Source organism: Haliaeetus albicilla, chromosome 2 (genome assembly GCF_947461875.1).
Source record: "Haliaeetus albicilla chromosome 2, bHalAlb1.1, whole genome shotgun sequence".
NCBI classification, from domain to species: domain Eukaryota; kingdom Metazoa; phylum Chordata; class Aves; order Accipitriformes; family Accipitridae; genus Haliaeetus; species Haliaeetus albicilla.
Genome location: NC_091484.1, coordinates 62,565,760 through 62,593,196, shown reverse-complemented (window position 1 = coordinate 62,593,196; position 27,437 = coordinate 62,565,760). Strand labels below are relative to the sequence as shown.

Sequence of the window (27,437 nt, the reverse complement as noted above, 5' to 3'; positions counted from 1 at the left end):
GGTTTCATCAGATAGTGCAAGTTAACACCAATGCTGCTAATGACAGCTCTGAGACAAGGTTCTGCTAGGGACCTCCCTGGCAGACTTGTAGCCTCTGTGGGTATTGTCTTGTTTACAATACCATGGGCTGGTCCCAGAGGGTGGCGATCAGTGACAGAAGTCTAGCTGGAGGCCAGTAATTAGTGATGTATGCCAGGGGTCGGTACTGTGTCCAGTCCTGTTTAATGTCTTTATTAATAATCTGGATGATGGGGCAGAGTGAACCCTCAGCAAGTTTGTAGATTACACAAAACTGGGAGGAGTGGCTGATATGCCAAGAGTGTGGTGCTGCCATCCAGAGGGACCTCAACAAGATGGGAAAATGGGCTGACAGGAACCTCATGAAGTACAACAAGGGGAAATGCCAAGTCCAGCACCTGGGGAGGAACAACCCCAGTTACAGTTACACCAGTACATGCTGGGGCCTGCACAGCTGGAGAGCAGCTTGGCAGAAAAAGACCTTGGTGTCCACCAGGACCCCCAGTTGAACATGAGCCAGCAATGTGCCCTTGCAGCAAAGAAAGCCAATGGTATTGCAGGCTGCATTATACCTCCTGGCAGGTCAAAGGGGGTGATGATCCTTCCCTCTGCTCAGCACTGGTGAGGCCACACCTGGAGTGCTGTGTCCAGTTCTGGGCTTCCCAGTACAAGAGAGACATGGACATACTGGAGAGAGTCCAGTGAAGGGCCATGAAGATGATTAAGGGACTGGAGCATCTCTCATATGAGGAAAGATGAACACTGGCACAGGTTGCCCAGAGAAGTTGTGGAGTCTCCCTCCTTGGAGATATTCAAAAGCTGTCTGGACATGGTCCTGTGCAACTGGCTCTAGGTCTCCATGCTTGAGCAGGGATTTGGACCAGATAAGCAGGTGCCTTCCAACCTCAACCATTCTGTGATTCACTGTATGAGAGAAAACTATACCATGAAAACTGTCAAACATTAAAAAGCTAGAAACAATTTAAGCTAATTCTAATATGATCTACACATATGCAGACTCTCTGCAGACTGACAGAGAGGAAAAAACTTAAAGAGCATATTAAGCTGACAAAGTCAGGTGTGACACTGAAGAAGTAGATAGCAACTAGAGAATATTCACTTGATCTTCTGATGCTTAGACAGTTGAGAAAAGGTAAGATGAGAGTACAACTGTCCTTGAACTGAAGGAAGTCAAAGTAGAGATTACAAAAATATCGTAGTAAGGTGCTAATAATTGTTAAATAAGAAATAGGTGACAGATGGGACTCTGCAAAGTATTTCATAGGAAGAAGTTTTCTCATGGCACAAGGAGACTAGGGAGTCTAGAAGCAGTGAAAATGGCTCAAGAGGATATTGGGAGTGAGAGGGTCAAAGAATGTCATGGAGACGCTTCCAAGTTCTCCAGCCTCACCCACTTGTGTATGGTCACTGAAATTATTTATCCTGCATCACACTTCACAGATTTCACCTAAATTGCCACATATAAAGCATACCACATATGAAGTCAAATTAACCAATACTTTCTTATGCTGAGAAACTTTCAAGGCAAAGAAAACTATACACGTCTCTTCCTAGAATTCCCAGCTAATAGAAAGCACTCCTACTAGCTTCCAGAATTTCTTGTTGCGCATTTGGCTTGAGTTCTTGGGATAGAAACACGCACCTTCCTATCTTAACCATAGCAAGGACTGTACTATACAATCTGCTTTAGCCTGTTATCTTCAGAGCTATGAGTCACCAATACATAGAGTGGAACATTAAGCAAGACATGTCTTGAAACAAAGAACTCAAGGAAACAGGATTTATCAAAGCAATTATTATCAAGCTCCCCATTTTAATACTGACCTGATGTTTCAGATACACTGTCAAAGCCTTATTGAGATCATACCCTTGCATTCTTCTTACGCGTGAAGGCAGTATTTTATGTCCTGTCTAAATAACATGATATTCTACAGATTGGTTTAAACAGATGAAATACAGTATATATGGCCTATTGAATGCATGTCTTTACCTTCGCTTTCTTTGAAGATACACATGTACCAACCACTGGGCAATAAACGGCCATACAATAGCAAAAGCTAAAATACCAGGAGAAATTTCAAAGGGCCACCACGATGGTTTCTAAGGAAAACAGAAAAAATTCTAGTCAGCAATGCGTGTGCACATATTGAATACCACGTGTATACTTCTCAATCACTTCAAATGCTACAGTATCAAAAGTAGAAAATACTAGTAAGACCAGAAAAAAAGATTAATCTATCAAATAACTTCTTCAGACACGTTATTTTTTATCTCCTAGTCAAGGGAGAGACCATACAAAAAAGCACATATTAAGAGCTACATATAAAATAGTAATCTCATCTTTTTTCACCATTCTCACTGCTTTTTACAAATAGAAAAAAAACAGTATTTTACCTTGACAGAGGAGGCAGGCTGATAATTTGACTGTAGCGTTGCAGATTTTGCCTTTAAATACAAACAAAGGCTAGTAAGTATAAAAAAGGAAACTGCAATTAAAATTTTTCTGCTTCACAAAATAAGAATATGAAGTTTTTCATCTTGTGAAGCCTTTGCCATCTGTATATATGACAGTTTAAGGAACAGAACCACCCCCATGCAATCCCTCTTTCACCACTTAGTTTCCAACTTACCTCTCATGTTTCCATTATTCTTTATAGCATTTTTATCACATTTCTGTGTGTTAAAAAACGCATCAATGTCACTTATTGGACCTCTTTACAGTTTTTCAAGCCCCGCCTGCCCAACTTGTCATCCCAACTTCCTGAACTCTGGTCCAGTCCCAGCAGTTGCAACACAGAGTAGAAATCTCAGCAGCTTAATTTGCATGATTACATGTTTCAACACTAGTCTATACAAAGGCAAAAATGCACTGTTTTAGTCTGCCCTGAGCTACAGCTATAGGCATGTCTAACAGCATAAAGGAAAGAAAATACTCTGTTCCAAATCTTCTAGGCAATCCAGAAAATGAGAAGTACCAGAAACTTTTCAAGACTACTCCCATGCACTATTGTGGTGCTTTCACAAAAACAAAGCAGTCAGTTTTCTAGGTCTTTCTTAATTTACGTAAGTGTGAAACAGAAGCTTCTGTTTCTGTTTAGGTAAGGGTAGCAAGCACAGAATGAACTGCTGGAGAAGAATCTTTTACTATATCTTCCTATATTGCTCAGGCAAAAAAAGAAAAATCAATCTGTATCCAAACATCAGATTCTCAAATAGCTGTGACAGAGCGAAGTCATGGTTTTAATAAATCCTTTTCCCTGGCTGCCTTAGATTTGGAGTATGTGCATCCCATAGAATACTGCTTGTACAGCTCTAATTATCAGGTAGATAAAATATATCAGCAAGTCAAACAAAACCAAACATTTTTAGGTTGCTGCTTCAACTATATTCACAGCATATTCTGTTTTCCCGAATATACAGTATTGCCATTGAAACAGAAGGAAAGAGAAACACCACATTGATAAATATCTACACTTGCTTAAGACTTCTTTTGCCTATCTTGTACACATGATGTGAAATTCCAAGAAAGCTGGATTACTTCATGGGGAAAGAACGCTATGAAGAATCAGTCTTCTGCTAACTGAAAAATGGAATTGGAAGTTCTGCCTGCAAATATTTACCAGTCTGGAAGATTAAGATAATTTCTCACTTCCTTTGAAAATGGTTTGAGATCTACTGATGAAGAACTTATCTGGGATCATCTATTACTAACATTAACTATAGAATCTCCATATAGCAACTATGTAATGGGTATCAATAACTATGGCTAAGATTAGTCTGATCAGAAATCAATAAAAATAATATTCAGTTAATTTCTAGGTCAAAATGCATGTTTTTGCTCACATGTAGCAGTGTCCTGAATTGTGTTCCTGAGAGTAGGTACCAATAAGAAATTCTAAGCTGGAATAAACTACAGAATATAACTGAAATGTCTTCACAGTTTAAGAAAACATTGCCTGAAATTTTAATCTGAAAGCGTAAAAATATCCAAGGAAATAAAAATTTATCAAATAACTTCAATGAATAATACCTGTGATGCTGTAACCGCCTCCAGCATATGTAACCTCTGAAGGACATTCTGCATGTCTTCTTGCAACCGCATCAGCACTACTGCAATCTGCTCATTGAGGCTACCCCTGGGTCCTCTGTCTGACCCCCAGCGCTCTCCATCGCCTCCACTACCCATCTGTCCACCTTGTGAACCATCTCCTAGAGGCTGAAGTCTATGACCTATTTTGAGGGAGAAAGAATAGATACATAAAGCACAGAATGGGCTACCAACTCTACTGAAAGCGTTTGATTTGAACAGTTCAGTTTTCTCCCAAACTGAGTGTGGTACTCCTAATCATAGGCTATATTCAGACAGTTCAAAAGCACTGGGAGGTTACTGCAACATCATTTGAGATGTTTCCCTGCAGCCTCAGTGTGACAGTATCATTCAAGGTCCTAGAACTGCATAAACATTTAGCAAAAAATGATTAATTCACATCCAGTCAAGTTAAGCAGTAAATTCTGCCCTAGCAGAAAGTAAGTCAGATCTGTCTTATTATCAAAGGTAGGTGTGTTTTAACTTTGGCACAGTCTCCAACACTCCAACACTCACAACACTGGAATAGAGTGATGAGAAAAGATAATTGTTTGTAACTTGCAATACTCCTGTAAACTATATAGAGCAAGCCTATTGTGTTTCCGCCTGCAAGTAGCAAATGTAAATAAAACAACAAAAGAGAGAAGGGAAGATGGTTAAACTATAATACGTTCTTCATAATAGTTTACAACATAAACATTATATTTGGATTTTCTTTTTAAATTTTGCATCTGATTACATATAGGTGCCACACAAAAAGGCATGCTATATATAAATAGAATACTTTCTGGCTTTTTATTGTTTAGTTCAAGAAAAATAAACTTTATCCTTGACTTTACAGATCATACCACTGGAATATGGTGCTGCTCCTAGGTGACAGTATTAGAAGTAGAGTATTAGAAGCATTACAGAATTAAAAAGAGCAGAGGTCCAACATAAATTGAACTATAAATTGGACTATTATGTGATTAAGAATCATTAAGTTTTAAGAATCATAATAGATAGTATTAGAATCACTCAAAGGTGTGGCTAACACTCCAATTATATAGAAAACAATGTGTCACTGATACCTCTCCAAGATGTTCCATGGTCTCAAATAAGACCACAGAGGTATAAATGCATATGCATCGAAAAATAAATACATAACTTGTAAAGAAACTCTTCTCATGCACAGACAGGTTTTGAAGATTACATTTCTAAAAAGACAAGTGCCATAAACAGCAGCTGGAGTTTAAGGTAAGCCAAAACAGAAGAAACCAATATACTCAAACAAGATATACATAGCCCAGGAAAATCCTTTTGTAATACTTATTACGAATTAAATAAATACTCTGAAGACAAAACTGACTGCTACCCACTGTAATTAGGATTTTGTTAACTATTTTTAGTGTGAAGGACAGAAGCACCATAGAGCACGACTATCTTACTGGACAATGTTGACAAGTGCTTCTCAGGCACCAGTAACTTATGGCAGTCAGGAGAGTGGGGGACACAAAAGCAGCATGCAGAGTACCTCTCCCTCTTCTGACACTGTAGAAATCCGCTTTTTCTCCACCCTTCTTCTCCTTGTGAGGGCCCCCATTACTGGCTTTGCCATCTTCTCCTCCACACTTGACTTCACCTTGTTCTTGAGCTACTCCCTCTACAGTGTTTCCAGGTTGGAGATTCCCGTAAGTCATGCAAGTGCGCCTTGGAAAATCCGTATTTTCTAACAGAAGACTGTGATCTACATCCAAGAAATGGGATGAATGCTTTAAAGATCCTTTAGCTGAAGTGATGATCTCCAAGGGCTACAAATTAACATTAGCAAGTAATTAAATTCTGTAAAATGTGACAGTTAACCAATAAAAAGGAAGAAGCATCATCTCTACTTTCACTTTAAGAAAATAGCTTGCCCAGAATTAAGACTTTTCTTTTAACAGGAGCAGTTGTTTTCCTGTAGAATGTGCCTACTGTTGTCTAAATGCCCTTTACAGATTGAAAAGGCATTTGAGGCAAATATCCTTGAAACGGTGATACCACTTACTTGGAATTACTTTAGATATTTCCAGCATACAGTAATACTCAGTAATCACTAAAATAGAACATTAAGATCTGAAAATGTTCAGTTTTCCTTTGTAAAATTGGCTTTGCCTCCTAGACAGTGAAGTGGTTCTAACATGGATTTGTGATCTACACTGTCAAAAGTCACGTGCTATTAGCAACCTTGAGTAGGCAGTGTTTACGCTCACAGCAAAGAGATCACGTTGCTTATTATCAACCTGTTCAAAACAGCTTGGCTATACCCTGTACCTCTCACCAAACAAAAGAAAGGCATAGTATTCTATCAACTTCGCAGTCAAAATTGGTGGTACTGTAAGAAGATACTAAAAATGGATGACATACGCATTGATCAGGTCACAATTACACATTCTGCAACAGGACTGCCTGAAGGTGGTTCAAGCAACCCTTTGTTCAGTGCAAGGACAAGCACTTGAACAAGCATATGCTGAAGCAGACTGGGGACCTCAGCTAGCTGAAAAATAACTCCATGAAAAAGCCAAACTAACCTAAAGGAGGGGCAAAGAAATGGGAACTGCTGCCAAAACCCCATTTGTCAAATAGCAGTTCATAAACCTGTATCACCAGAACTGAAGGACAGAGTGTTTGCTACAACTTTTCCAATAAAAAGCTGTATTTAATTCTTTAAATGAACCTCTTCTAGTTTGAATTGATCCATCTGTAGTTCTACTTGTACATTTATTTACATATACCTGAACATTTGTTATTTTGTTCAAAACTAGAACTTCTCTCACGCAGGTTGGGAAATTCTGACAAATTATCCCCGCGCTTCAATTAAAGAATCTTAAACAAGCTTGAACAATACACAAGATGATTGGGAAATCACCTAGATAAGACAGCTTGCAGCTCTTCTACCAAATCATCTTTCCCAACATGCTTCATTACTGGGTAAAATTTTGATTTGCTAAAAGGAATTCTCTAGATCCTCAAGAAACAGCTAGACAAGAGAATGATGCAATATTAGAGTGCTTACTGGTCTTTCTGATCCCATGCATCATTCACACATTCCTCCCCAGCATCAGGAAACTAAATGTTTGAATATAATCTACCAAGTCTACACTTAAACTGAACCCCTGAAGAAGGTCCAAACCAGTAAGTCAAAAGACTACAGTTAATACAATGAGCAGGAGCACAAATTCAGTCAAAACTAAGCCAGCACAGTTGGTGCCCACCTTATATATGAAAGTCAGGGATGTACATTATGGCCAAGAGTATAAGAGAACCCAGAAATCATTGTCATCTCCCACTTTCTTTAGACCTAGGCCACTTTCAGGCACTGGCCTACAGGCCACCTGCTAAGGTTTACTTTTTATGTATTCTAAGAAACAAATGCAGGATTCAGCAGGCCAGAAAAAGAGCATGCAAAAACCTCATTGTTACAAACATACTCCCTGCTTCTTAGAGATAGCTGGATCCTGGTCCCTACATATGTTAGGAAACCCTAAATTAATTTGGGAACACAGCCCTTAGTTTCTTTGTACTGTTGTTTTTGCTACCTTCCCCTCACATTCACTGAGGGCAAAAATTTCAAGGCTTTTAGACCAGTAGTAACCAAGTTGTAAAAGACTGACAATAAAAAGAACAAAAAACAGCAGTCCAAACAGGAGAAAGGTATGCCCGAGTTACTTCATTCACCTCTGCATGTCCAGGTTCACCAGACAGACAGGAATCTATTTAAAAATAAGCATACCAGTTTCAAAATACACCTAGGAATACTAAGTCCCTACCTCTTCTAGTCCAAGTTGCTCCATAGAGTCACAATAAACTTCACTGTCTGAATCACTGGTTAAGTGCTGAGTTGCTGAGACCTCTTCAGTATTCTCTTCATTTGTGCCTGTATGGAAAGGACACATACTTTGTAAATGTGAGCCAATCCTGGCAAAGACTAAAACAATGAGTTAAAATGTCTCGGTGAGCTTCAACTCATCCCCCTTTTACCTATGATTGTCATCCTAAAGTTAGATTCTGAATAAAGAAGTTATATTAATATAGGAATTATATAAAACTTTTCCTAATGGGAAAACTGTACCTCATATTGGCATTTCTGCATTATAAGTTGATAATTTCAATTTTACCTTGTTCATTCCACTCTCCCTCCTAAGCTCAGTATAAAGCAGTTTTGCCTAAAGTTATCTGTTAAGTTTTCAAAAGACATATTTACACTTCAGTTTCAACAAACTGGAGTTTATATGTTCAGCCTTTGAGAATGACAAATAAGATTTTTCATTTCACTACAAACTAGCTTTCAAAGGCAAATAGTATTTGCATAGGTAGTATAATAATTTTAAAAGAAAACAATTGTATTTCTGTGGTTCGGGGCCTCTCTGTCTCTGAATTCATTTCTCTTTCTGTAGGACATCCTGAAAGAGAGCCTTATTTTAAACTGGTATTAAATTTGATTTTTTTTTTTTTTTTTTTGAGTATTCTTTATTCAGGTTTCTAAAACTGAAAGACACCATTGCTAGTCTCTGAATCCCAGGATTAAGCTTTCAAGAAAAGAAATATTTTCCATGACAAACATGTGCAAATGAAAACGTGGTCTTGCAAGGACAATACCTTGGTGAGCACTGTTATTAGCTATTTCTAGGCTTGGCTCCATTTTCTTTATTTCTTCCTCCAGGTTCAAGCCATTCAGGGCAGATTTGGTCTGGATGCCATTCTGCATATCCGGGATAAAGCTGTCCTTGTAACAGCCATTAGTAACAATACTTTCCAAATCCTTAGCAGCTGCTGATTCGGGTTTCACATTCTTATAGTCTGTAAAAGAACAAGAAAACCTTGCAAATAGAAAGCTACGCACCTAATAGCTCAAAATCTATTTCTTTAAGTAGCTAACTTTCTAATGGACTGTATGTACAATGTGTCTGCAGAACAAAATATATAAATGCTCCTAGATTCACATTCACAGGGATTGTTCTGTTCTTGTAATAAGTGTAAATATAAAATTTAATTTGCATAAAGAGCAGATGATATTTAAAACATAAGTAAGCAAATCCAAAGTAAGCCTCTCTGATAAATTAAATAATAATCCTAATGTCCTTGGAGGAAAAACCTGTATAGAATTTAGATATGTAATTTCATTCAGTTTTCACTTGATGCTGGTATTTCTCAAAACTTTATGGACCCCCTCAACAAATCTCACTGAAAGTTCTGTTTTATTTTCTCTGGAAAAAGAAAAGCAATTTCAATGACACTGTTATAGCCCATGTAGCCATTCACAGCTCTTACAAACAGCACTGGCAACAAAACCTAAAACAATACAGGGTATAGACTTTTAGCTAACCTACCAGCAGAACTTTCTAGCAGAGTCAAAAATTGTATGGCATAGTTCACAAATTTGTACTAGTTCTGAATCTTATAACCCAGGCTGCGATGCTGCCATTTTTTACCACACATCCATGGGTATTTGCATCTAGTTCTCCTGAAGTACAGCATTCACGATCCTTTGGGATTTTCTGCCACTTAGGTGGTTAAGAATAACTGTGGAAGAGACAATGATCCAAGTGCAGAAAACATACCCTTTCCATTTAGCTGCAGTTCTTTTTCTTCCTCTTCACGAAGCCCTTCTTCTTCTGATTCTGCTCCACTATCGCTACTTTCAGCTTTCCCATTCACAGCCTTTATGTTTGGAGTGGAATTCATGACATTACTAAGGTCTAAGAAAAAATTCGAAGAGGAAAAAAAAAAAAGTATTTTAAAAGAAACAAACATACAATCCCCCCCCCTCAAACTATTAGTCATAGTTCTACAGAAGTATTTCCATATTAGAAGATGTACCAAATAATGCCATCTTTACTTCTGTAAGCTCTTCCTTAACTGGTTTAATGTCTCTCTTCTGTGGCTCACCACAGAGTGCGTGACTACTGGTGAAGAGATTCTCAATGATTCTGAGGAAGCCTACTGGAAAGAGACAGCAGGCCACTTTTACTACCAAGTCTCAAACCAAGACTATTACGCATATTTATGGTATAGCTGGAGTAATTTTTTATCTAGGACTAATGTGGCCATGTCCTTTTAAACCTAGAAGTCAGCATTTTTATAGAAGTTCCCTTTTAGCCTGAAATGCTTTAAAACTCCTCTCAACTCAAAGGCAAATTTTAAAACATTCTATCCAATTACATGAGCAACTGGATTCTCACATAAAGAGGTAAATACAATATCCCATGCATCTTCTCCTGCAATGATTTAAGCAGATCCAAAATGTGGTAAGACAACTCAAGTTTATACAGATCTTTATCTGGCAAAGGGCATACAGAAATAAAATCTCTGATTTCAGTGAAAAAGATGATGGAATAAATACACTGAGCATTTGTTTGCATGTCTAATTACATAAATATTTTTTAAAAATATCTTAAAATAGACAAAGTAACTGCTAAATCCTCGTTTTCCACATCTTTGATCACTCCAAGAATCACAGTTTACTCTGTGCAAAGAATTGTGAGGTAAAGGTCTTTTAAAAATATGGAGAATTTAAGGGTCAATTATACCACCTCCTGTAAAAAAATATGGTTAAATACATCCTTATGATAATTTAAACCTCCTATGTTAGGATGGAGTGATTAAGGTACAAATTGGGGACAGTTTCTGTGAGACACTTGCACATTTTACATGTTGACTCCAAGGCTGAAGTCTGCCTGTTGTAATTGTCACCACAGCATTCCATTTGCATAATTTTTACATTCCCTTGTCAGAACCTTGAAAGATTAATTCTTACATTTTAGGCTTAACCTTAAACAGCAATATAATAACCAATTATAACAGAGTTGCCAAACCAGCTCAGCTACTTTCTTTGCTGCATGGTAATTTAGAGCTAAGGGTTTTCTGCTTTAATCTTGTGATGAAGAGCCTTCCCACATTCCTCTAGTTTCAAAGCTTATCCATAGTGCTTTAAAAAAAAAGGGGTGGGGGGAATGGGACAGCAGGGACAGAGGGACGACAAAATAACCTAATTTCTTGTATAGAAATAATGACTATGTTAAATATGCTGTTCACCTTAGTTTTACTGCAAGGCAAGGTTTCTGTGGGCACCCTGCATCACTGTTTTGGATTGATTTAATCCAACCTTTTATCTGAAGACTAAAAACATCCAACACTTCTTTATTGTAAAAAGAAAACTGGAAAAGCTACAGTCTGTCTTGTAGACTACAAGAACATAAGTGATCACATGCTCATTTTCTCCTCACTGAAGAACACCTCTAATTTGCAAGGAAATTTGTTTCACAAAAGAAAACTCCCAACATATTCCCAGTTTATTTCTCATAAGCATGTTGCATTTACTGTGAAACCCAATTCTCAAGATGTTTTTCTGAGAAGCAGCAGTGTGAGGAGGATAAGATAGCAGCAGATATCACAGCATGATCATTAAGCACAGGCACAGCTCCCTTGGCATGGCAAGGCAGGCATCACCCTTCCCTTTAAAACAAAAAGGAGGTGGGGGCACAACTATCCATGTGTCCTACCCAGTTGTGGGAATAAACAGGAAAGACAAGACTAGGAGGAACATTTAGCTGTGAAGGATGGCAAATTAAAACTGTAAAGCTTCTCAGTCTACCAGAAATAGTGTAAAAAGCCCCAACTATACCATAAGCTTTCTTCTTAAGTTTACTTTTTTTTCTTTTTTAAGGGAAGGTCTTTGAATATTCAGGCATGTTCTCTCTTCGCTTAATTTCAGTAAGGAAATTACTCATTTGGGAAAACTTCTAAGTGATACATTACATGTATTTAAATAGAGGTGGAACTGAGAGAAAGTATCAACAGTAAGAGATTTACGGTATCATGCCATGGGACACCTGAATAACTGAAATCCATCAGGATCATATTTCTTCCACAAAGTCACTCTTAGCAACAGTGCTCCTAAAGACCGTAACGAGGCATTGCTTTGACGCCAACTGAAGAACACAGCATTGTGCAGAGTTTTGGCCTCTTGAAATACCACACTTAATTGTGTACTTGTCATCAGGACCCTTAACACTGCTATCCTCCTCAGGTCCATCCCCAGTTGCTTTTACTACATGGTAAAACCACAGTTTGCTGCCATCCCCCTTGTTACTCTGAGTATCTGCTAAGAAACCAGCAATGATGTTGATAGGGTTAAAGACTAAACAGAGCCAACTACCAGTGACTTCTGCAGTCCTTGTTGGTAGGTTAACGGCTACTTCCTGAGGAACATATCTTTTAATACAAATTATAAGAGTCAAGCAAGCAAGTCAAGACCTTATTTGCTTTGTGCTAATCCCACCCATTCCCCATCCCCTTATTCTTTCTGTTTACCTACTTCAACTGCAGGCAAAATGTTAGTATCTAAATCAGGGCAACAGAAAAAACTACTATAGAATCCCTCTTGGGTTATTATTTTCATCTCACTGCCTACAACACCAAACTGAGATTTGTGATGGAGTACTGGAAAGCTGTACTGCTCTGTAGCTGCACAAGGAGTTATATTCAACTGTAAAAGCCTGGATTGTTTTTTTTTTAATGCTATATAGTAAAAGCTGTGTTAACAGTAATAACATGCAAACAGAAGGAAGAAGAATTTAGCAAAAGAAAATGGCAAGATGGAAAGGATGTGAAGAATAGACACACAGCCTCTCTACAAGCTTTCAGTAGATGTTTATTTTCTTGTGCCAGCTCTATTAAGAGATTTCCCAAGAGCAATTCTAAATATATTTCTTTAAAGGCAGCACTACAATTCTTCTCAATGATCTGTATAACAGGATAATGTTTCTCAGAAATATATATTTGATTTCTAACTCCCCCCATATTTCAAGGCAATTTTTGTTACCCAGATGGGAGTTAGGAGCTTAAATGCCTCTGTGGATCTGCCCCAGCTCAAGGGTCATTTTACAAAGAAAACCTAGCCTAGCAGGTTTTTCTCAGCTGCCTTGTATTTTTGGTTTTCTGAACAGGCACATAATTCTCATACAAAATCAACATGCACTGCTGGAGCTGTACTGATGGTTGGCTCAGCACAACACAATATCCACACACAAGTCCTACAGCCTCTTTCGTTCTTTGCAAATACCAGTAATCAGGAAACAGTCTACAACAGCAGGTGAAACATCAGAAAACATTTAACTAGCTGTGTACACCCTCATCATTTAATAAAAATGATGTGCTTTTCTAAAATACCATCACTTTACTATCTGTTCAATAGCAGCAAAATCTTAGCCACCAAAAGATTATTTCACAATCTACACTTACATCACCTTATATAAGGACTTCCTTGCACTCCTGCATTTAAGTAAATTCAAGCTCTGTCAAAATTTAAGTCTCAGAGAGACCTATTTGCTCTACAAAATTGTTTTGATAATCAGGTAACTAGAATTCTTTTCTTGCTATCACAACCTGATGTTTCATGCTTGTTACTGATCCAGGTAGGCTCCCTGCTTCAATTCCAAGTTTATGCAACTACGTTGTGCCATTTCAGAGATTGGAATAGGCTGCCCAGGGAAATGGTTGAGTCACCATCCCTGGAGGTATTCAAAAAGCGAGTAGATGGGGTACTTCAGGACATGGTTTAGTGGGCATGGTTGATGACTGGACTCAATGATCTTGAAGGTCTTTTCCAACCTAAATAATTCTATGATTCTATTTCCAATACACTCAGTTACACAAATCTCCACCTTGTTTTTGAAGCGGATGTATCCCAATTCTGCAAGGAGTTCATTGCAAGGAGTGATCACAGTGAGAAAGGAGGGATACATGCAAGCATCTGGGAGCAATAAGCTCTTCAGCTAGAAGAACGAGAGTTTCTATACCCTCATTTCCTTCCATTCTCTTTAATATAGCACACTACAAAGAAAATTTCCAGGGGCCCAGCCTGCTCTGTAACATCTGTTCTACAGTACTCAAATGAGCTGCCGTCACAAATAAAAAGATATTTTAGAAAGGTCTGTCAAAAATAGAGACAGAAAAATATAAAATACCTTACTTTAACTACCACTGTTTTATCACTTTTAATTTTAAGGGCATTAAGTGTAAGTTCTCTGAAAAATGTATTCCCTAAGCACACAGATTGTAGCAGCCAGATCTTCTTCTATACAGTTTTCCTTTTTTGTTATTTAGTCTTCATAAACTTTACTATAACAGAGAAAAAGAAGCCTCTCCTCCTTTTTATTTTTCTTTTAATATACTCCAAAAGACTACAGCCTTGTTTTCTCAGCATTCTCTCCGTGCATGTACTTTTCAAGCTGTTACACTCAAAGAGATGCCACTGTATTTCAAAAAACAATTTAATCAACAGTATCCATGTCTTTGTTTACATTTATAAACTTCAAAACAATAGTTTGTTGATAAGAACGAACACATACAATAGCAGCTTCTTAGAACACTTATATTAACTTGCAAGTATGGTATTTAGGATTACTGACTAGTCGTCCTGGACCTTTACACTTCTCTCTTCAATATCTACAAAGTTTCTCATCTCCACCCATATTATCAGTACCTGTTCCCTTGAATTTTTCAGAATACTTTCCATATAAATAAGGTTACCAATTTTGGGGCTGACTTAGATACATTTCCCTCCTCCCTTTCACCCCTGAGCCTTCTGCCAGTAAAGACAACCTGCCTACAATTTCCTGACAGAGAGCAGCCCAGGGAGAACAGCAGCTGCCCCATAGGCATTCCCAGCCTATGTAGTTCCACAAAGGCCACAAGACATCCAGAGTACAGGGCCACCAAGCACACACAGCTCAGTTACATGGTGCATGTGCAGCGAGACCAATGGATCCAGGCTTTGCCAACTTGCTGTCAACACCTTAGCCAACGATCACGTGAAAATGAACACAAAGAATATCTGCTTCTTAGATATTTATAGTAACTTGCAAGAATAATAAGATCATTCCAGAATCCAGGATGTCCCCATGTCTGGTACTATTTCCCTCTGGGAGAATGAGCAGGACTTGCTAAGCTCTGTTCTGTGTGGAACAGAGAGAATCAACATTTGGAACTTTTACTTTGCGTGGCAAGTAGAGAGGAGCATTACACTCTAGAGTTTTGTTCCAGAAAATACAAAACATGAACACAGTGAACTCGGAACCCTTTAAAGAAAACTGAATTATGCTTGAAAGCAACAGAAAACCATATTGCTGAGTCACCTACAGTGCAGAAACTCTGGTCTATAATATTGTAGCCTGAAACAAAAATTGTTTTGCCCTGTACAAGAAAAAAAAAAACAAACAGGAAATAATATTAAGATTATATTCTCCCGCCACCTACTCCAAGCCTCTCAGCTGAACAGCCTTCTACAATGCCCATATTAAAGACAGCCTCACAGATAACACAGATGGCTTTTCCATATATCTTAGAGGCTATAATTAAAGTAATTATTTTTGCTATAAGAAAGTTATGCATGAAACACCAGCCCATACCCATTGGGCACTTTTCTGAGTGCACTCAAGATACGACCACCTACATCTCTTCTTCCCCACCTCCCATACCTCTGTCTACTACTACTTCTATACAGACAAGCTACAAAGAACACAGCTGTGAGAAATCTGGATTTCAGTTCTCTCTCATCACAAGATCTTAACTACAAGTGAGACCTCTCAAATATAAGACCAACATTTTATAGCAACTGGGTACATCTGCTAGATTCTCAAAACCTGAAGAGCTTTTGACAACTTATTTTCCCTTTTGCAGGGAACTGTTGTCTGGCTGGAAGAAAAAAATCCAGGTCCAACAACCAATTACACACAAAACCTGTTACTGTTGACTCAATCCAGCATGAAACAGACAGTGTTGTCTTTTCATGGAATAAAGCTTCTCTTAGCTCTCTCCACTTTGAAAGAAACAATTTTTATTCTTACATTTTCACATTTGAATACTCTGCTGCTCACCCTGTGGTGATATATTCTCTGCTACTCAGTATGAGTGGAGCTGTTGATATCCTCAGGCTTGAGCTATACTGATGCTCTGTCCTAATTTCCAACATTGTTAGACAGTACTGGCATAAAACCATCAGTTTGAAGTCAAATCACAAAGTATGCTCAGATTTGAACTGGAAAGCCTGAAGCAGGTATATATTGCAACAGGACAAGCCACAACTTGAGACACTGATCCACATCTCACTCAAACTCTCCACTGACTTTGGCACTTGCTGGCCCAGCCCTTAATCCTGTAATAATCCCATTCTGCAGCAAACACTGCAGCGAATGTTCTAGATGCTTCTTAAGGTAAGCTATTAAACTACTGAGATATTAACAAAAATATTTGCATAGTAAATGTCACACTAGCCTCCCTGAATATAATCTGTAACCTTGACTATAGCTGTTACCTTATCATTGGAAACTAGAAGAGGAGAAAAAGTTTAAAGGACAGAATTTTAAAAACCTCTCTCACCCACCCACCAGCTCCTCCTGCACCATGCTTGCCCTGCCTTAATGCACCTCCTCACTGTGGTGCTGCCACCCATCCAACATATCCTACTAAACCACAGCAATTTCAGAGTAACAGGGATTTTAGCTCTTTTTCCTCTTCTTACAAAGCATTAAGATTCACAGCCATTGAGCTCCTTAAAAATCCTACTGAGGAAAAGAGGAAGAAAGAATGAAATCAGTTTAGCAAGTATATTTGAAGTCAAACAGAAATGAAAAAGTGAGCTTATGAAGCAAACAGAGGGTGTTTCACAGAAGAGGCCCACACACAAGCAGGAAAAGCGTGCCACCAAATGCATCACTACAAAGCAAATATGTTGAAAATAACATGAGAAGATCTTTGAGAAAATAAAACTATTTGAAAAGAGAAACTAATCATATGCAATCTACAGAAGCACAGTTGGAAAAAATATTGCATCTTACAAGTAAGAATAAGCGTTTCTAGCTGGAAAGTAATAATTAAGAACAGATTCACTTTTTTCAAGTGCAATCGTCCCCTTCGAGCTTACCTATGTTCTGTACTTAACTACTGTCTTCGAAATAGAAGTGTTTACATGTATTTGCTTGTTCTAAAAGCACACAGATCTCAGTGAGCACTGTCTTTTAAACCTAGCTCCCATATCCAATGCAGGAAGACACCGAGCAAACTTAAATAGCTGTATCTGCCTGTGAGGCCAACTTCTGCGATTCACACAAGCTGCTACTGAAGCAATGCCCTGTATGGGCTCCTAGCACAAACATGCTACACTGCAATCAGCACCGCCCAAAGCCAGCATATGCAGCAATACAAGTCACCTTACTTCAATAGGGCTCCACCTGGTGCAACTGCAATACAGCTGGGAGCAAAGTTTTCAGGAGAGAAACACTTGTTACCATGACAAAGTTTAGGAGTATTATAATGCTGAAACTTTCCACAGCCTCTGCAGTGCATAACTTGTCATTACTGGAAGCAATATTTAGTCTTCACAAAGGCTTACAAAGAGTACTACTACTCAGTATAAAGGCAAAGGGTCATCTTTATTTAGTAGGATTTTAAATTTTAAAACTGATTAAATGCCTTATCACAAAGCAGAAAGACTACACAGGAAGATTCTACTGAATTGTGAAAAATTTCCAGATACTTTGCTTGGTTGTTGAGGTAACTTTGTGCAGGCCTGTCAGATAGGGATTTTCTTGCTCCCCTTTGGATTTACTCACATTCAGAAAAAAGAAAACATCCACAAACATTCTCAAGGAAACATTCAGAAGGATGAGTTGGCTCTGAAACTCTCAGTATTTTTCACCCAGTATCATATCAGTAGGGTGCCAATTCTAGCCTACCTTTGGCTTCTTCAGGTATAACATAACAAAAAAGCTTGAATGCCCATTCTGAAAATTTCAAATTCACTGAGAAATGGTATTTTGAAGCTTCTTTGTCTTTTTAGCATTAGCCTGGACATCAGATTTCTTGTGCATTTATTAGCAAGTGCAAGAAGTTAAAAGGTTGCTCTCCTAAAGCACCCCCCCACCTTAGCTGACAGTCCGCCCTCTACTCTTCCAGCAGCTGCAAACAAAAAGGTCCTTCTGTAATACTGCAAGTTACCTATTCTCTTCTACAGCACTATGACAACTAAGAGCCCACTTTCTTCTTTGATGTCTAGTATTTTATGTACCTGAAAATAATTTAATAATTTTCTCTACAAAGAAGTACTTCATACCTGTCAGAAAGAGACTACTGACTGAACTTTCCGGAGAACCTAAGCTTCTCACACAGCTGCAGGATGAGCTTTCAAAACACCACCCAGGTTATATGCTTTTGAAATACCACTCAGATTTGCTCAGCCTATTGAGGGAATTCTCCATTTTCCCTTCTTTACAACACATCCGAGTCTGGATATTTATAACCCATGGATCCAAGAAGTTTGTCCTAGCTGTCTAGTAGATGTTACAAGTCATTTTAATGCTGGCATGTCAGGTTTCAGTGCTCTTTATTAAGGAGAGCCAAAAGCTCTACTGATTCAGGAAGACAGTATTTCAATTGTTTATATTTAACATTTTCAATGAAAGCATAAGGAGTAGAAATTCAATTTTAAAGAGCTACACTTTTCTGTTGAGGCCAATCTGCTAGAGACAATACACCAGCCATAGCTGATGTTCACTAAACTTCCAATCTGTTAAACTAACTCAAGAATACTGTTGATTTTGAGGAAGTGGCATGCAATTCTTAAACAATTAGATAATAATCTTCATACAGATTAAAATGTGATGGAAGAAGAATGGAAGGCAAACTCAAAAAAGAATGGGCGAGAAGATGGGGGGAGTACAGTATGAAGTAAGAGACTCAAGAGAAGGGTCCCAGTTTCCAGAACATACCAATTGCCTGTCCATGAAAAAACACCTTACACAATGGAAACTACAGAGTAGGGGCTTGGGGGCAGGGGAAGAAACAGGACTGAAGGAACAAACACAATCAACACATAACCATGTGTCAATTTTTAACAGTATTGTCACCAGTGCCTACATCATCTCAAACACAGACTTGGGCAGATTGGTTCTATTCCTTAGCATGCATCTGGAAGAGTGAAGGTAGTCACGCTTCCATACTTCTGTGAAACATTTTGAGACCTGTACTGTAAACAATAATAATTATTTCCAGCTTTACTTTTAATTGGGGAAGTGGTAAGAGCGCTGAAGAAAAGGTTTCAAAGTCTTAAATGCAATGGTAAAGTTATAACATACAACTGACTTTGCAAAAATTCTGTCTTAATTCATTGTGGCATAATTAGATGTTGCAGCTTTAAACTGTACAAATGACGACACATCACCAGATTTATTGCAACACTGACAGAAAATTTGCTATTCTATTTACACTGCCTCATGTTTAAGCTGCCTCTTTAAAAAACAAGTATGCCAAATTCGTCATTGAAGCAGGTATGGTTTAACTTCTGTGATTCTCTGTTTGCCCAGATAAGACACTTTTTCAAGAAGTGGCTTTTGGCACTGTGCCACCGACACCAAGTCCAAGTAAATCCTTATTACACAGATCACTGACCTGAATCTACTGATACTCTTATAATCTTGCCCATCAATCCAGCTGTCAGGCAAGCTCATTAAATCCCAGACATAAAGCATACAAAATTTTAACTGAGAAAAAAGTCACAGAGCTTTCAAAATGGCCATTTAAAAACTTCTACCATTACCTTTCCTCAAAAACAATGAAAAACTATTTCTGTTTCTCTGAGACTTGTTACCAAAACTCAAAACTATGTTCCTTTAAGGTGGGGGGAAAAAAGCCACACACAAAAGGCAACTTAACTAGCTGACTCCTACTTCTTAAACACATTAAGTCAATTAATTTGTGCAATGGTTTGTTTTTTAAAAACTGTTCCAAAAATTGAAATGCAACATGACAAAACTTAACTGTAATATTAAGCCAGATTTAAACAACTGTAAGCCTTATATTACAACCTTATGAACACAGTACCTGTAACATAATAACTTATTATCAAAACATTCTCACAATGGTATTGCTAAATAAAAATCACCACACTGATTTCTATGCAGATATGACACCACTAGGTTTGCCACTTGCCAGAGATTTAAAATGTTTAAATAGGTATTCCCTTCATGAACTTGAGCGTCAGAAAACTTAACTTGAAAGTTTCACAAACCCATCTTAGATTTTGTATGTATTAGAGAAACCATGATTAAAAAAGCATGGATCTTGATTGTGGATTTTTTTTTTTTTTCTTATTTTAGATCTGATGACAGACCTGGATTACCAACTCTCCATGCTGTTTGATAATCCACAGCTACATCAGGATGTAGCAGTACACATTTCAAATAGTTGTTCCTTTTATTAACAGAAACGCAGAAACTAGACTTGGTTGGGGGAGCTGTTTGTTTTAAATACTCTCCTTTTTTTCAGGAAGAGACTTCCTTCAGCAGCTCAAAAAGCCTGTAGACAAGGACTAAAAAGGCAGCTTCCTGGGTCTGACTTTGTTTTGTACCTCAAAAGCAAAATAAAACAAAATCCAGCCTAATGAAGTGGCAAGCCCAGAAGTCACAAACGTTAGCAGGATGTTACTACAGCACCAAAAACAATGGAAAAGATGAACATACACATAATTTATTATTCCTACCTTCCAAATACTTAGAGACTTTCTCCATTCGAACTGCCATATGGTAAAGAGAATGAACAGAAAGGTGCAACGTTTAGCTTTAAATCATTTACAGAAAACAAGCCAAAAGAAATCTGGAGTTGTGATTATTAGTAGTACAAAGGAAGTTATTTGTCCGAACCTGAGGTTAGGTCAGATCCTCTGTTCTTTTTATCTTCTACTATTTCATAGAACGGGCCTATTACTTGCAGTAATTCTTCAACTTTGTCCGTCATTGGCATACTCTCAAGAATCTGCACAAGTCCAAAATATGAAGCATCTTATGAAACAGCATTTCAATGATTCATTCATTTCAACTGATTTTAGAAACTGCTGGTCATTGTAAAACTCAGTAGCATTTCACTAAGTCACTTAACACGTTATTCTGATTTTTTAGTGGTGTTTTTGGCTTTTTTTTTTTACTAAAGAAAACAACATAAACCTAATTTACCAAAAAATAATCTTAACTAACTGTATTAACTTTTTTACGTGAAGAGAAGATGGGAGAGCTAATGCATTTGCCACCACTAAAGGACCGCCTCAACACAGTATTAGTAGACCTTGGAATCGATTATTTCAGCAATTTCAAACTAAACCAACTCAAAGTTCAACAGGCTGCTGTTATCTGATGCAATTTATTTTATAGACAAGTTTTCCCACAAAGAAAATGAAACTGAAAGACTTTTTTTCTTAGAGGATTCTTTGTATTTGTCAAACCCTGCCATCTTCAATGGAATGTAAAGAGCAGATCAGAAGTGCCCTACTGGATCCATCTAGACCCAAACAACAAAATGGACAGAATAGAGCAAAACTGGGACAGTGCAAAGACATACTTAGCAGAGCAAACTAGAACCAAATTCTGCTCTTGAAGTCATTTGGAGCTCTTCCTTTGATGAAAAATCCTTCATTTTAAATTACAAAACCAATACCATTGATCATCTGATAGGAATGCAAAATCTTAAACCTAAAATAGATTAAACAGAGGAGATTCAATAATTTAATATTATTTTAAAAGCATACAATATTATTGTCCCATTCTAGTTTAAGTCCTTTCAACCAAGCTTTTTGCCAATAGCTTTGTTCCTCTTTCATGCTCTACTTTTTAAATTATTTAAAAGAGACGATAGCTATAGGAGGAGATTCAGGTAGAAGCAAACTAACCGCCACAGTACACCTCCTCCTCCAGAAGAGCACTAAGCAAGCAACAGTTGGAGGTACAAGTTGCCACAGAACACACTGCTCAAAAGCGCCAAGCACATCACTAAGTAGTAGAAGCAAAAGCTACAGAATTACTTCACAAAGCAGGAGCTCCAGGCAGGCTAGCATGTAACAAGTCAACACTTGCAAATCAATCAAGGATACCAACAGACAACAAACCTATCAAAGTGTATTTTAATTGCCCCTTCTCTGATCTATTCAGTGCATATAATTCATTCCATATTCGTTAGAAAGAAATGTTCAGTGCTCAGATACAGAGCTGGATATGAACCAGAGACAGGACAGTTTTGTGATTTTTTTTTTTCCTTTAATTTTTTTTTTTTAACTTCAATACCATTGAGAGAAACAAGAAACCTATTCTAGAATAACACTTGTATTTGCTATGTATTTACTTCTATAGTCTGCACTGTAAAGTGTTTCATCCGCGCATATCTATGATGTCTGCACATTAACTGTTCTTCATCTAAACACACCTCAATATACTCTCTGCAACTTGGAGCAATTCTTAGAATCTTACCACACAATTTCTGTTAAACTAAGAGTTTTGTAACTGTTAGCTTTTAGGTGAGCAAGAAAAGAACATATACTTCCACAAAAAAAAAAAAAAAAAAATTGCTTACTTATATAGCCACTAGGCATAACATGCAATCTTAAAATCTGAAAGTGCAAAGTAAGTAAGTTAAACTACGACAATTACATATCCCAAACTACTGTTTTCTTTGGATGTCAGACAATGCACGTATGAAGATTCTTGTTTTAAATTAGAAACACCATATAGTGTTAACACTTCTTTATTCTAAGATATCACTCATTTCTAATATATAACAACACAATATATCTGAAGTGTAAATAAATGAGTTTAAACAGTATTGCAATATAAAATTTCAGAAATGCTACTTGGAAGATAAATTAACCATATACAAAATGCACCTGAGCTCAGATTGATCTTAGCTAAGACTAAGACACATTTGGTCATCTCCCACCAGCACCTCAAAACCTCACCCAGACACATTCCTCAACAGCTGCAATTTTCAAGGCTACCACATGAAGGGAAATAAAAGTATCTCGTGACAGGGTCATCTGATGCATGTACAGCCCAAACACAATGTGCAAATGCTAGGGACATGCCCCAGGGGCAGGGGGCGGGATACAGCAATCTTATACACCCCTAAACACAGTCCTGTGATACCCGTATACAAGTGGGTTTTTGCCCCCTTAGATTGGATACCTATGCAGCAACAGCAGAATGCCCACAGTAACACCACAAGGATTAGTGCAGTATGTGCTGATAGAACAACCCAGTGGATCCATTTGAAATGCACTTCCATTGACATTTCAAGCAGAATTAAATGGGTTGGGAAAAGCTGAAGCTGGTATTTCAAATGTGAGAGCTGAAACAGCACCAAAGCAGGGTAAACAGATTGCCCAGTTTCAAAGCTGAGCGAGGCAAGAAGTCATTTGCTCTCCAATCCTTACATGTAATCTGTACAGAGGCAGAATATTTGTGCTTCACTAAGGTCAAGTAAGTAGACTTCCTCACAGGAGGCTTACTAGGGTTTTCTTAGAACAAACATTGCAGTTTCACTTAAGTTTTAGTGTCCTAACCAAACCAGTTACTGCACTGAAAAAAAATAAGGTACTCTACTGAAGTATTAACACATTCCGAATCCAAGATTTGTAATGAAGCACTAAATCTTGTGGCACGCATTCAAAATTAATTATTAAAATCTAGTGGATTTTTGACCAAATGAATAATATTTGGCCTTCTGTGTTTTCTGGATTAGTTTATTTTTCATTTTAAAGCAGCTACAATAATACCACCAAAATTACAGACAGGGAAAAGAACAGTAGTCAGACTCCAGCTCCTCGCCTAGTAAAAGTTTTTGTTGTATCAATCATTAAACATGTTAAGAGTTCAATGTCAAGTTAGTGGCTGAGGACAAAAGCAAGTGTATTCGGAGTAGAACTTACATTTTCTCTCCTTGATGCTAATCTCATTATATTACTAAATTACAATTATACTTTTATCCAGATTGACAGTAAATAATCTTTAAACTGGTAAGGCCACCTAGAAGAGCTTCAGTGAAAAGACTGCAGTGAAAAGGGTTAGTTAATAAAAGACAAGAATCTTTAATTCTGAATGTTTACTTTAGTTAATGCTGCAATTTCTGCTTAATATAGTAACTATGACTATTTATAAGTTACACATCTATTCCAAAAAAGACAGACCAAATACTCAGTTCTAACTGTTTGACTGCAACTGTAATATACAAGGAATATTTTCATGAGAAGTACAGAAAATTTAGGTTGCTGAGTTCTTCTTGAAAAAAAATCAAAGACGATTAAGTTTACATATTTGATTATAGTCATGTCTCCAGTCATAAGAGTGAGACTCTTGCTCCTGAAGTCCTTCTGGAGGGTTGGTTTTCTTCCTTTCTAAGATAAGGATCACTTACCTCTCTCAACTCTGAGAACTGAGGCAGTTTGTAGTAAATCAGCTTTTATTGTTGTTGTACTTTAAGTTCCACTGTTTTCCCCACTGCCTCCTTTACCATAATCTCAATACTTCACTTTCTTTAGCTCTGTCATTTAAGTTTCATATCAGCTAGAGCTCTCATGTTTCTCTGAAAACAAGCCAAATTCTACAGCTTTGGAAGGAACTACATAGTTTTCTTCTCCCCGTGGGCCAAACACTATAGTACTGAAATGTAACAGTTCACGTAGGGAATAACGCATTTGGAGCTTTGACAGTAGTAGTCAGCAAGAACCTCCTCACGTTCCCTAATTTCTTTCTGGAACATTTGTTCTAGAAGATCCTTTCTGCTCAATAGTAAACTTACCTTCTTCATTTCTTCAACATAGGCTATCATGGCTTCTTCTTTGGACATGTCTCCCAAGGCACTCCAAGCATCCCTAGGAAAAAGTTGCATACAGCTTCAGTATCTTCAGGGCCTACTGGATTTTTTTAGCCTGGCCTTAAGTAGGTCGGTTATGTAATGCCCAAAGTTTCTCCGATACAAATAAAATGCAACAACAATTCACAATTTTTTTTTTTTTATTTAAAGTCCAAACATATAATTTGCTAGGATAATCACATAGTGGTACATCAACAAAGAAGCAACAAACTGAACAGCCTGGAGACTGAAGAGTTCCTCACTGACCAGCTATGATCTTGTATCCTGTAAGTTGTTAACAAGCCCAGAAAGGAGACATACACACATTTCCCTTTTGATTAGGTTGAATTTTTTTTTTTTTTTTTTAAGAACCTCTGCTGCTGCAAAAGAGCAGGCACAGAGACTTCAGCCAGTACTTACAAACAGTTGTCAGCAAGTTAGAACAGGCTACAAGAGAAATCTGTGCTTTTGAGTTTAGCAATTGGGAAAAGACACACCAGTCTAGCAGGCAAATGGTTTAACCATTGCCCTCCCCCCTCCCCAGTTACTACAGCAGCTACTTATGACCTAAAAAAAAAAAAAATATCTCCCCCTCTCCAACTCTGCAGGACAGAAGACTCCAATCAAATTCATCAGAATATTGCACAAGGAATCTGTCAGAACACAGACTGGAATAAAACATTTCCTTAGTCTTGCACTTGATTTGACACCATCCCTTCCTCTTGCCAGAGTATTTGTCCCACTTACAGCAAAACCCCAAGGCTGGTGGCTCACATTTCAGCTACAACCAACCAGGTGGGTGGAAGCTTAGTGCCCTAGTCCTCTGCAAAGATACCCCCTTCACCCTGACTTGGGGAGACTGGGGAGGAAGGAAGGAAGAAAGAAGAAAAGAAAAGAAGTCAAAGGAGTAATTTCACAGATCCCAAGAAAACCATGACCATAGAGACAGCAATAATACTTGTTCTTCAGGACAAATCGTTGTTAAAATATAATAAGCAAAGCATTCACATGGCTTTTCAAACAGATCTTAGCAATTTGATGAATCAGAAGTCTTCCCAGCACAAGGAAAATACAGACAGTGGGAAGCCCTGCCACTAAGCAGACAAGCCAGAAAGACACATGAACCAGACCTCTCCCCAAGAGCCTGAAGCTGTATCAATGGCTGTCAAGGAGCACTTACTTCGGGCTCATGTCATACGTGACAACTTAAGAAGGAAGAATTCCAGACACTCATCCACATCACTCATTCTGCAGAGCACCTACAATTTAGCTCTACAACATTGGACACTGCAGAGGTACCATGATGGTGCTTGCTCAAGAAAAACCTGCCCACCTGCAGAACCCAAGGGAATGTTTTCACCTGCAACTCTGAGAAGTCGTAGGTTATCTGAGCTAGAAAGTTGGAACACAAGACAGAAAACAAATTCAAGCATCGAAGGTTGTGAATGCTCTTTTTTAAGAGAGAAATAAACTCACTGAACTCTTCCTCCAAGTGCCACTCTTCTAAAGATCTCCACTCTGAGCATTAAAAATAAAAACCCCAAAACCAAAAAACAAACACAAAACAAACAAAACCCAAAACAATAACTCATGAAAAGTTACCATTTATATCTACCAATTGGATCCCAAAATCCAGGTCGTGGGACGTTACAGGGTCCTTGGGTTGCTTGCTTATAAAAGCTATAGAACTTCAGCATCATTTCATTCGTTGGCTGGAATGAACCTAGTGAAAGCATTTTAAAATACAATTAAATTGTAATCAAGAATATTAACGAGTATTTTACAAGCTTAGTACTTCTGTGAGAAAATAGCCTGCAGTTTGTTACAGCCTGATTCACAGCAGTACAATTTAAGTCAACAGAGAAGATCTTCACTTCATCTACCACGAACCGGCACCACTGACAATATTTACTTTACAAACAGCAAGTTTCAGATTGAGTTTAAGGGACTATAACCTTTACTATTCATAAGGTCAGACTCCACAATTAGAATAAAAAAAAAAAAAAAAGTATTAAGTAATATAAAGCAAGTGTCCTTTCACTCAGTTTAAAGGGACAGGTTTAGCTCCCAGTAAACAAAGTATCTTGCAAGTCACTTTACTGTTACAAACAGTAACTTACTGAAAGACTCCTGAACTTAACAAAAAAAAACAAAAACAAAAAAACCCCAACCAAACCAAACCAACAAAACCAAACGAAAACCAAACACAACAAACCCAAAAGACATCCTTCCACGGTGTTTTTGTTTACTTTGGGTATTTGACAGCACTTTCAATAACAGTTTTGCTGTATCTCCTGTTATTATTTTCTCTTCTTCCTTTGTGGAACACACTTTTGTAGAGGTAGAAAATGTAAATACAAAACTGTAACAGCTGGCGGGGAAGAGTCATAACCAATCCATTAAATCAAATACTTTGAGGTCCGATTCCAGTCACTAGGAGAAGTTTACAGCGACCTTTACCTTAGTACCTCAACAAAGCCAGTTTTACTTACAGCAGAATTAATGACGCATGTAATAACCAACTATTTTTTCTATTACTCTTATCAAAAAAATATATTCCGATTTTTTTTTTTTTTTGCTTTTTCGTTCTGTTAACTCTTTCAGCAGAGAGAACTCGTGCTAACAG

At 37.8% G+C, this 27,437-nt stretch overlaps 1 protein-coding gene across 5 annotated transcripts in view; it reads right to left on the bottom strand.

Annotated features, from left to right (window-relative positions):
• ACBD5 (acyl-CoA binding domain containing 5) overlaps positions 1 to 27,437 on the bottom strand; it is a 53,294-nt gene that overhangs the window by 24,953 nt on the left and 904 nt on the right. For 4 of the 5 annotated variants that reach the window (XM_069777609.1, XM_069777618.1, XM_069777626.1 and 1 more), the window contains 11 exons: positions 26,414 to 26,534; positions 24,758 to 24,830; positions 20,842 to 20,953; positions 20,682 to 20,714; positions 9,706 to 9,843; positions 8,744 to 8,944; positions 7,915 to 8,021; positions 5,640 to 5,916; positions 4,070 to 4,269; positions 2,434 to 2,484; positions 2,030 to 2,139 (listed from right to left, as the gene is read on the bottom strand). In XM_069777609.1, the coding sequence (XP_069633710.1) occupies positions 2,030 to 2,139; positions 2,434 to 2,484; positions 4,070 to 4,269; positions 5,640 to 5,916; positions 7,915 to 8,021; positions 8,744 to 8,944; positions 9,706 to 9,843; positions 20,682 to 20,714; positions 20,842 to 20,953; positions 24,758 to 24,830; positions 26,414 to 26,534 (1,423 nt within the window). The remainder of the gene's footprint in view (positions 1 to 2,029; positions 2,140 to 2,433; positions 2,485 to 4,069; positions 4,270 to 5,639; positions 5,917 to 7,914; positions 8,022 to 8,743; positions 8,945 to 9,705; positions 9,844 to 20,681; positions 20,715 to 20,841; positions 20,954 to 24,757; positions 24,831 to 26,413; positions 26,535 to 27,437) is intronic. The other variant, XM_069777636.1, reaches the window with a different exon arrangement.